Source organism: Nuphar pumila, chromosome 2, assembly GCF_984573655.1.
Source record: "Nuphar pumila chromosome 2, dmNupPumi1.hap1.1, whole genome shotgun sequence".
NCBI lineage: Eukaryota > Viridiplantae > Streptophyta > Magnoliopsida > Nymphaeales > Nymphaeaceae > Nuphar > Nuphar pumila.
Window position 1 is genome coordinate 119,534,407 of NC_143250.1, and position 11,581 is coordinate 119,545,987.

At 38.7% G+C, this 11,581-nt stretch overlaps 1 protein-coding gene across 2 annotated transcripts; it reads left to right on the forward strand.

Annotated features, from left to right (window-relative positions):
• Window positions 1-7,874: 7,874 nt before the first annotated feature.
• LOC149846924 (alpha carbonic anhydrase 7-like) lies at window positions 7,875-11,191 on the forward strand. Of its 2 annotated transcripts, XM_089998210.1 has the most exons (6): window positions 7,875-8,476; window positions 8,629-8,846; window positions 8,948-9,157; window positions 10,173-10,340; window positions 10,486-10,539; window positions 10,841-11,191. In XM_089998210.1, the coding sequence occupies exons 1-6, from the start codon at window positions 8,389-8,391 to the stop codon at window positions 10,934-10,936; spliced, it is 834 nt and encodes a 277-aa protein (XP_089854336.1). In that variant the 5' UTR covers window positions 7,875-8,388; the 3' UTR covers window positions 10,937-11,191. The 2 variants fall into 2 exon arrangements, with proteins under 2 accessions (XP_089854336.1, XP_089854337.1); XM_089998211.1 differs by lacking the exon at window positions 10,486-10,539.
• The last annotated feature ends 390 nt before the right edge of the window (window positions 11,192-11,581 follow it).

The window sequence follows — 11,581 nt, forward strand, 5'->3', positions numbered from 1 at the left end:
AACTAACTCTTTCAACTGTAAAAAATGTGCTTACCGAAAAAACTCGCCATCGATGATTCTACAAAATTTGATGATGAAGTGTTGCAAATGAATTACCAAAAATCTTTATCGAAAATTATTGCTAGGAGAGAAGCATGTTGGAGACCACAAAAAACCCTAGTTTATGAAAAATTAATTGTGGGGTATAAACATTTGATTTTTAAAATTGAAGGGTCGTATTTAATGCTCATACAAGAATCTGCAAACATGAAGAAAATTTGCATTGTATTCATCCTCAATATTTGCGATGTTTCAGCAAATCTGCAAATTTTTTAGTAAATCTACATTTAAAGAGCATATTCGCAATGACTTATTTGTGAAGTTAGTACCTTATTTGCGATGATCGTTTCAAAGTGCAAACTTCATAAAAAATTGCAACATGTTATATGTGAAGATCGCCATATATTTGAAGATTTTCTTAGGGATTAGTTACTAAAAGGAGGTTTGCACGATATCTCGTGAATGTCATACTATATATGTGAATTTGGTACCTATTTGGGATGATCATTTCGGGATAAAAATTTTACAAAAAATCACAAAATATTATATGTGCAGATCGCCACATATTTGCGAATCTCATTGAGGATCAATTACTGAAAGGTTGTTCTCATGGTATCTCATGGATGTCATACTATATATGCGAATTTAGTATGGTATTTGTAAAGTTACATAGGTTTGAGTTACGAGAGGTTTGTAAATTTAATTAATTATATGAACTTTGTGAGGTTCCTAAATTTAGTTATGTGAAGTTCGTGAGGTCTGCAAAAAAAATGTGTAAATCTAAATTTTAGCCAGTGTGTGATACTACAAGATCATATTGATGTATCGAGTGAACCTCAAGAGGTTTGCTTGTGCGAAGGTTAAAAATATCCTAAAAATTGGGCATTTACAAATTTGGACATAGGGCGAGTTTAATAAATTATGAAGTATTTCAGAAAATATGTTATTTTGGTTATACAGTACAGTCATTTTCCATTGATTCAATTTATCTGCATAGTCAAACTACAAGATAGGGCATGGTAGTTGGATAAAGGCTTGCTTCGTGACATATTTAAGGCCTCATATCTTCGATATCGACAATGGGTTCATTTGAGACTATTCTACACTCAGGGACTCGTGCTTGGAACATAGTATATGTTGGATTTTGGCTCAAAACTATTCATCAGTTCTTCATGATTTTTTCCTATTTTCTTAAGTTTATGGTTTTCTTGTCTTTTCTACAAGTTTAGTCTCATATTAAAAGTTGTAGGAACTTTTTGTGTCCTTATATAGAGTAGTGGTGCCTTAAGGGACAAAACGCTTAAGGGTATTAGATCTTAAGCTTGTGCATTTCTTTATTTTTAGACCTTGGATTTTGGTCTTGACCATTGACCTTTGAACTTGGGTTTGGTTTTAGATTTGAATTCAGCTCAGCTCGGCTTGGTTTAGTTCGGTCTGGCTTGGCTTGGCTTGGCTTTGACTTTTTTGGGGGGATATTTTTATCCTCAAGTTCTTTTTCGACCTTTGAACAAACTTGTAATTGCCTTTGACTTTGCAATTACTCATATTCAGATCTTATTTATATCCGTTTGGACCTTGTCCTAACAGTCTTGCATGGGCATTAAAGGACCAAATGGTATAGTAGCCAACCCTTATCCTTGACTTGTTGACTCACTCAAGGTCAATCTTATACCTTTCAAAATCATTTATGCCCCAAATTTTTCCCTTTGAGTCTTTTTTTTGACTCACTTCTTGGGCTAGCCTAGGCCCATAATGGTTGATCATTTGGACCTATTAAAGGCTCTTGATGGCATTTATGATGGCCTAGGGGTTCAGGCCTATATAAAACCCAGCCTTCTCTCTCTCCTTGTTCGGAGTTCTTTTAAGATCCAGGTCTAGTTCTAATTCAAATCCATGCCTTAGATCAAGATCCGATTGTAGTTTAGATCTATACCTAAGATCCATATATGGTTTCAATTCAGATCCATACCTAAGATCTATACTCGCTTGTTGTCTAGATTCATACTTGCTTGTATACATGATCCATACTCAGATTTGAATACAAGATCCATTTCTAATTCGAGCCTGAATTATTCTATCCTAGTCAAGAGGTTGTTTAAGGTGGTTCTTGTCAAGGTTAGCAGTCTTACTCAGTGCAGGGCGTGGACTGATTTTTCACGAGTTGGCAAAAACTCCATTGTATCCTGGGAGCATAGTTACACGAATACCCATTGCATCTAAGTGGAACAACTATTGCTTGAAAGATAGTGTGTGTATATGCGTGTCTCCGAGCGTAGCTAGTTTAAGTTCAGTTGCCTGACCCACTAAGTTAAAGCATAATTTTCAACCGTACCAAGCAAGCTGAAGCTGAAGCAGCCCCATTGGACTTGTTCTTGGCTTGGAACCCTTCAAAATATGGCCTTTTTAAATGGTCTTTAATTAAAGTGATAAATGGGTCTGAGTTGGGTTGAATATTACTGGATGGGACGTAATCGGATATGGAGTTAGATACGGAGTTGGATGTATTAGCCTTTGCTCAATTTGACATATACCCTAATCGTAGATCTGCATTTACATAGAATCAGGTCGGATCTTATCAGACTGGATTGGATTTGGATGTAAAATTTGCTAAAATCCAATCAGAGTAATTATGGTTTGGAACCAGTTTTGCTAATCGAATTTGTCTAAACAGGTTTAGTTGGATATATGACCTGAAGCATTCAATTCCTACTTCTTCCCCTGTCTTGTCCGATGTCCAAGATTGACAAATGGTCAACCTGCACCCCACCTGAGTCTGACTCAGTCCTAAGTCTTCAGACCACTTCGTTTCGAGAGAGAGAGAGAGATTTCAAAGAGTTGTATTTTCATGATCTGTCCAAAGAAAAGTAAAGCATCAAATTGATATCAATAGCTCTTTCTTTGCCTGATTGGTCAAAAGAGGAGCTGTCAGTGATTTTCATAGTATTATAGTTATTTTCCTGCTTTTTTATGTAGTAGATTTATTTGGTTAACCTTGGGGTATGTAACTATTGAGTAGAAATTGTCTTCTGTTCTCATCTTCATATTTTTTGTGTGGATCAGACTAATATTCGGTGTTAATAAAGGTATTATAATTATTTTCCTGTTTGAACCTATAATTGTTATACCTTCTTTAGTACTAAATACAAACCCATATTTATTTTCTAGTTGGTATAATAGATATAAGTGAATGTCAGGCAAAGGATAAGACTAAAGAGATTTAAGAAAGTGTAATTGACATACAGGCCAGAGGGGATCTAGTGATAGCTTAACTGATTTCTTATAAGCCATCAACCAATCACATGATAGCATTCTATAGGTCCCACTCAAAATGCAGCCATGTGATTGGCTGTGTTGCATACAGGCACCTAATGTATGGTGAAATTAATTATGTTTAGCTGACTCAGTTTTCAAATAAATACCTATCTTTTGAAATTTTACTTGAATGACAACATGTGTTACTTTTGGTTCTTTAGAATTACGAATTGGCACTTAATTGTCCTAAAGGAAAAGGGCGCGCTACAAAAGTTAAATGTGCCATCTAAGAAGTTAACTGGAGTTAGTTGATATAAAAAGCAACTCAAGCGGTCATCTAAGAAACTTCTTGAGAATTAAAGCAGGCATGTATGTTATTGGCCCAGTCAGATGGAGCTTCTTTTGTTTGGAAGCAAAAACAACACCTTCAAGGATTCAGGCTTTCAATTACTCCTTATTCCTCACCATGTTTGGGAACTTGCATGGTATTTGAGTAGCAAAGAATGTAGAAAAAAGTTATATTGAATTGCATCAGTTCGACGTTTTCAAATAAACAAGTGTTTCTAATTTTTTGTGATTATCTGTCAAAGCTCATACATGTATACATGCTTTGGCTATCTTTCTTGACTTGAAAATCAGCTTATTATGCAGGCTACTCAAAACTTTAGGCTGCAAGGGTAATAGGGATTCAAATTACCTAAAAAGGATATAGGGATTGAAGAATTATGTAGCGTTTAGTGTCTTTTGTGCTTTAGAATGGAGATAATATAGACAATAACTTTGTCTTGGGCTCATTACGTTATTGCACTGATTTATATACCTTTTAGCAGTTTTAAAATGGCCATGTAGGCGGGTTTTACTTCTCCTGTGTATTGCATCTAAATGACACTGTTGGAAGCCTTTTTCATATCGGTCAGGGCAAGTTGGAAGAACCCTTAACATGTTCTACGCTTTTTATACATCAAAGTCATTGTTAATGCTGATTCAATCCTATATTAATAATCTTTTTGAGCTTTGAGTTCGCAGAATTTACTGATAAGTGGTGAAACAGTTATCCATTTTAATAATGTGATGGCTGAAGTTTCTTTGATTCAGATCCTTCATTACAGATTCAGTTTTCAGTTTTGAGTTCTAGAATTGTTTGGATATATAAGCTAAGAGAATCTTTCTCATGATAATAAAAATAAATTTATTACTGAGGACTCTCTCTCTCTCTCTGTATATATATATATATATAGGGACATTATTCGCTATATTTCATGTAGCATTTCCATAGTGCTTACTTATTTGCTGGTGCGGTATAATTTCTCTCTTGTTATTCACATGAAAGAATAGTTCTTACTAATTTTTGCCAAGATAAAAATGAGAGGGTTTTGGAAGTTTCTACACACAAAAATATTAGTGATGTAATGTACTGAAGGGCCATAATCAATGTAAAATGCAGAACTTCTTTTGAGGCAGATCTTGGGAAAAGGGTAAGGCAGTGCCCGCAGGTTGCGTTATGCATTTCAGAAGTGAATGATAAACAACTTGCAGGTACTTTACCTAAGGAAACGAGCTCCATATCTGAAAGCATCTTGTGTTCAGTGCAGCTTTCTCTCAAATTAATAGTCCTTTGTGAAGAGAGGGTGGTGTATGTTGGCCCCCGATGATTCACTGAATCCCACGTCTGTGTTCGGGGGATCGAATGAGTGCCACGTATTCATGCACATGGGGCTCGTATTCTCGTGTATGTTGACATAACTTTGCATCGTACTCTGGTGCTGTTGCAAAGACTTAATCACCCTTACTTGCTGTTCTTGCCCTGAAATGATGGTTCGAGGAAATGACAAAAATATCCTCCATTCAAAAGTTGTGAAACGACGAGTCGATAAAAAGACAAAAAAGTCCTCCATCCAGAAAGTTTGATGTTAACCATTTAAAGTGGAGACGTTCCTTATTCATTAAACTCCTGCGCCATTTGCTGTAACAGTTGCTCCCATTATCAACCAAAACTTTTACTTCGTCTCGAGTCGAGCTTTCAGCCTTGTTTTTTATCCTGTTGTACAACACACTGTCGCCTTCTCGTGCCTGCCTTGCGTTACAAAACATTCATTCCAGTGTCTTCTCTTCATTTTTGCTGTCGTTAGGCATCATGGTAGAAAGCAATGATTCACAAACATTCCTTCCAGTGCCATTAAGGCAGCGTGAGTAGCTTTTCATCTCATCATGCGATCGATAAAGAAGGCATGTCGTCTTGTGTGCCATTAAGGCATTGTTTGGTTATTGCAGGTAGAAATTGTTCTTACGAAGGTTGGAAACTTATCGATATTTGTAAGACGCTGGGACCTATTGACAAGAATGCTTGTTTGCAGATGCTAGGAAGGGCCTCTACCCCATCAGGTATCATACATTCATTCATCGTATTCTTTGTATCTCAAACCGTTGTATTAGTATCAGACTCCCGTTTTTGTGAGATACATTTTTGTTAGTTAATATCGATTTGTTTGCTATTATGCTCAAGTTTTTCCTTATCGATTTGTAATTTATTGTGCGATATATTTATCGACCTTTTAGATAGTATTGTTTTGTATCATCGAGTTGTAAGTTATTATGCTGAACTGTTGTATCGATTTTCAATATCTTACAAATCGCTATACATACATATCGTTTTGTTATATATTATATTTCATGTAATATGTATTTGTAAGATATTTGTACACAGACTTTGAAAACATGTGGTTGCAGAAACACATCGTTACACCCATGGCGGGGCGATTTTCGCATGCATATCATTGCTCTCTCATTGACTTCTATTGAACTCGCTTTAGAGCCTCGTGGATATTATGAGAGCGTTATCGTCAACACACATGTACGACATGTGTATTTTATTGGCATGGTAAGCGATAAGTCGATGCTCAGTATAAGCAAACATCAAACTGCACTTGCTTTGATACTTTCACGCATTAAATCGCTGCTTTGACTTGCTTAACCCTAGTGGTATCCGTTGTTATATGCATCCTGATTAAATCGTAGTAAACCTATGCCGCTTGCTAACGCAAATTGATATATTGCTTACAAAACATTCCACTATCTTCTTTTATTTGTCGTTGTTGTTAGGCATTATCGAAGAAAGCAATGATGCACAAACATTCCAACCAGTGCCATTAAGGCAGCGTGAGTAGCTTTTCATCTCATCATGTGATCGATGAAGAAGGCATGTCGTCTTGTGTGTCATTAAGGCATTGTTTGGTTATTGCAGGTAGATCTTGTTCTTACGAAGGTTGAAAACTTATCGTTATTTGTAAGACGCTGGGACCTATTGACAAGAATGCTTGTTTGCAGATGCTAGGAAGGGCCTCTACCCCATCAGGTATCCTATATTCATTCATCATATGCATTGTATCTCAAACTGTTGTATTAGTAACAGACTCATGTTTTGTTAGTTAATATCGATTTGTTTGCTATTTTGCTGCAAACACAAATTGATATATTGCTTAAAACATTGTTGAGCTTATCATCAGGTTGTAATAAAGACGATGTAGCTGAATCAATCGAAAGATCTGGAGAATTGATTATCTATACTTATGACGCAACTGAAGAATTGAACATATGCACTAACAATGCACATGAAAAGAATGGTGCAGGCATTAGACCCACTCTTGACTTGAATGTTTCAGTGGAAGAAATGCAATTCAATGATGAGGTAGACTACCATGACAGTGCACATAATAAAAGTGTAGGCCCCGAGAATATACACGGAAGTACACTTGACTTGAATGTTCCAGAAGAAGAAATGCAATTCAATAATGAGGTAGACTACCATGACAGTGCACATAATAAAAGTGTAGGCCTCGGAAATGTACACGAAAGTACACTTGACTTGAATGTTCCAGGAGAAGAAATGCAATTCAATAATGAGGTAGATTTTGATGTCAGTACACTTAATAAAACCGTAGGAACTGAGAATGTACATGGAATTACACGTGACTATATTCCTGTAGAAGGAATGCAGTTTAATAACGAGGAAGATGCATATAAATTTTACAATGATTATGCCTTAAAAGTTGGCTTCAGTGTGAGAAGGTTTTCTTGGTCAAAAAATGCACAGGGTGTCTTGGTTAGAAAGACATATGTCTGTTCCAAGCAAGGTTGGAAGAAATCAATGGGAAATCCAACAAGGAGCATGCCAGAATCAAGATGTGGATGTCAGGCGAGATTGGTTTTGAGAAGACATCTGAATGGGAAAATTTTCGTGCGTACATTAATCAGTGATCATAATCATGATTTATCTGCATCATTTATGACGGTTATTGGCCCAGTCAGATGGAGCTTCTTTTGTTTCAAGGATTCTGCCATACAATAAGGTCATTTCATAAAACATGTCAATTTTGCCATACAATACGGTCATTTTATTTGAATCATTAAACATGGCTCCACATTATATATACATACAAAGACCTGGTCATGCTGGCTCCGCCTGCCATACCTACGGTTGTCATGCTGGTGGGGTAAAACTCCTTGTACCCGCTGATAAAGCTGTATTAGGCAAGGGTACTAGCAATTTCCAAATAAGTTGGTGGAGGAAGCTTCTCGATTATCTAGAATTTTTTGACATTAAGGGCGTTTTTTGAAAAACACGGAGGGTGAGGGGGGTGTGAACTCCGCCCCCTCCCCCCTTTTCCAGTGAGGCCTACACTGCGATCGGGTGCACATAACTATCCCCACCTGCTCCCTCTCCCATTGACGAGGTAAAAAACGTTCAACAACTGGAGTTGGCTATTCCTATAAATTGAAGAGCTCCGCGTACCAGGCCAGGTGGGTCGGCTTCAGACTTACAAATTGAAGGGCTTTGCATCCCTTGCTGTAAGGTTGAAGGCAACTGAAAACTATTGCCGTAAGGTTGAAGCCAACTGAAAACTATCCCTGGTAGTGGTAGTTAAGGGAGGATTTCCGGTGAAGTTCTTCACCACAAACACTGAAACAAGTCTACAGTCACCTACTCACCTCTCAGCCTATCAGTGGATACCCAAACCAGAACAGTGGTTTCTTCTTGTTAACCATAAAAAAGGGGGAAAAGAATTAGAAAAGTACATCCTTGAGTTTGAGGAAGAAACGATGACTTCTCTTCTCAGTTTGGTCTTTGTTTTTCACGCCATAGCTATCCTTGCTACACATCCTCTTCTGGTTGCCTCGCAGGAAGTTGGTAATTGAGACATCCTCCTCTTCTTCCTTTTTTTTTATTCTTTTAGTGTGTTGAAATGGTGGTGGTTCTCTGTTTGCTTTTCTTTTTTGTGTTTTCAAAGATTTGCGTATCTTGAAAATATATCTATTTGTGACAATTGGATGCACATGCAGAGGTTGAAAAAGAGTTTGATTATGTGAAAGGGAGTGAGAAAGGTCCTGAACATTGGGGAAAGATTCATAAGGAATGGGGTAATTGCAGCGTCGGAGGCATGCAATCTCCCATTGATCTGTTGCATGAGAGAGTAGAGGTGTTGCCCCACTTGGGCAGATTAAAGAGGTCTTACAAGCCTGCAAAAGCCTTGATAAAAAACAGAGGCCATGACATCATGGTAAGATTTGAACCCTTCCTAAATTTTTTTTTGAAGGTAATACGTTGTCATGGTGATCATTATCTGCATAGAGTTAACTATTTTTTGTGGTGTGGGATCAGCTAAAGTGGGAGAGTGGAGCAGGAGCCATTTACATCAACGGCACGGAATTCCTTCTGAAGCAATTGCATTGGCATTCTCCATCAGAGCACACAATCAATGGCATGAGATACAATATGGAGCTCCACATGGTTCACGAGAGCCGTGACAAGCAGATTGCGGTGGTGGGAATCCTCTACAAGATTGGCCGCCCCGATACTTTCCTTTCCGAGGTCGGTGTCCTCTCTCTGTTTCTCTCTCGTACCAGCAACGATATAAATCCCATCAAGACTGAGAAGTTAACCGTGATCAACAAAGAGGAGTACTGGGATGCCTTGAAAATAAGAACAGGATCCACTCATCCCTGTCTTCGTACCCTAATGTCATGCCCTTTATGAGATTTGATTGTTGCAGGTTGTCTACATCAAACCATCGTCATCATCATCAAGCCTTATCCCAACCACATGGAGTTGGTCGTTTTCATCAAACCCAACTAGGGATGGCAGTGGACCGGGGGAAAGCGGGCCTCGCCCCGTTTGGACAGGGTATGAAACGGGGATGGAGGCGGGGACGAAAGTTAAAATCCATTCCCATCGGGGGTGGAGGCGGGGATGGACGTGCACTCCGCACCCCCGATCCCCGCCTCATCCCTGCCCCGACCACTTTTCCCCGCAATATCCCCGCCCTGCCTCATCCCCATTTGAACCAGGGATGGAGGACATGAAACGGGGATGAAGGCGGGGGTGGAGGATAAAATCCATCCCCGCCTGGGATGGAGGTGGAGACCTTGTCCCCCGCCCCGCCCCACTGCCATCCCTAAACCCAACCCCGCTGTTTAATGAATATCAGCATACTAATTACCGGAATCTTATTTGTATGCAGGATATTTTTAGGCAATTCAAAACTCAATGACTTTAAAAACACCACAATTTTGTAGTTAAAAAATAATTGTTTTTGTGAAAAAACATGATTCAAGGGTCAAATCCTATTAAATTCATCTATGGTGTCAAATTCAACGACAACAAATTGCCCTAAAGAGATCCCAAAGGGGCTCTGACATTAGGGAAGGAAGAGAGGATGAATATCTCGAATAGAAAAAAGTTCTCTCTCTCTCTCTCTCTCTCTCTCTCTCTCTCTCTCTCTCTCTCATTTATGCTGCATGTCTTTTTTAGATCATTTAAAAAGAGGTAGGCGAGAGAGTGTAAAAGAAAGCCATTCGTGGGCTGACTAATATCCCTGCTTTTACAGTTGATGTATGAGATAAACAAGGTTATTGATAAGAAGGAAGCAGAAATGGATGCGGGTATTTTAGATCCAAGGAGAGTGAAGATAGGAAGCAGGAAATACTTCAGATACATGGGGTCTCTGACGACTCCTCCATGCACTGAGGGCGTTACTTGGACCATTGTTAAGAAGGTCGGTCTTGGATTAATCGTTTATGTTGGGTTTTCATGTTTTTCATTGAAACTATAAAACGCCAAGATGGCCTTTCGTGTTCGGATTTCCATTCTGATATTTTTGGGCTCAAAGGTATTAACCATCAGAAATTTACTCATGTCAGGTGAGAACAGTTTCAAAGCAGCAGGTGAAATTGCTAAGAGATGCTGTCCATGATGTAAGTTTGTCCCCACCTCCCTCTTCTTTATGACGCACATGGTGGCATCAAGGGCCCACGGTTCCTTGGTACCCAAGGGAGAAAGGATCAAGTGCAATGTGATTGCAGACATTTAATGTTCTGCTGCATCTGATCACCCGCCATCTGCCTGATCACCTTTGTGCTGAGTAAGAAGGATCTAGGAGGCATGCTAACGTGCAGTTCTTTTAGCCTAACAAAAAATAAAAAGATGATCAATCATCTTCAAAACACAATATGAAGAAGGTGTGGTAATTGAAGTTGTTGCTATATGTTTTGACAGGGTTACGAGGCAAACGCTAGGCCAATACAAGCCACCAATGGGAGGGCCACATACTTCTACACTCCAAGAGTCCTTACAGAAGTTCCACGTGCTTAACTTACGATTTTTTTTTTACGGGGAGTTCATGCTCTCTTTTTCTCTATATATCATATTAAATAATGTTCCTCTCAATAGTATAAAATATTGTTCATTATTTCGAAAGGTGTGGACATTTAACCGATGCCGTGTACGCTGCTCGGATGGTATACGTTCATTTGTATTATTCTCAATATCTTTTTCCTAGATTTTCTTGGCTTTCATGTTCTCTTATCAATAAACTTGACGACCAAAGTGTTGCCTCTTCCTGTAATCTATAAGAAACTTGCGTATCATCAAGATGTGTGTGTGAGAGAGAGCTCCTTGTAATTGTTGCCCAATGAACTCATCCTCCACGCAGGACAATCAATATGCTAGGCGACTGAGAATTTATGTCACAAAGACACAGACAGGACTCTAACCTAAGGCTCTTTTTGGGAGGACACGTGAGGATTTGGGATGTAATCGGAGACTGAGACTGTTATCTGATGTGACACTCAATATAAGGATTTGGCTGTCGTTTGGGCGGACTTGGTGGGAGGCTAGATTTTAGGCTCTCCAAAATACACATTTGAACTCTTAAAAAGAGGAGGTATTTGAGATTACTGGATTCACCAGTATTCCCGTGAGTCACCTGAAAATCAGATAGTAAGTGCCTGAAACATG

What these genes read in the sequence shown, in the direction of transcription:
- LOC149846924 (XM_089998210.1), top strand. Translation starts at nt 8,389, where the DNA reads ATGACTTCTCTTCTCAGTTTGGTCTTTGTTTTTCACGCCATAGCTATC. An exon ending in GGTTGCCTCGCAGGAAGTTG is followed by an intron (nt 8,477 to 8,628) that starts GTAATTGAGACA and finishes ATGCACATGCAG; the next exon opens with AGGTTGAAAAAGAGTTTGAT. An exon ending in TAAGAGATGCTGTCCATGAT is followed by an intron (nt 10,540 to 10,840) that starts GTAAGTTTGTCC and finishes ATGTTTTGACAG; the next exon opens with GGTTACGAGGCAAACGCTAG.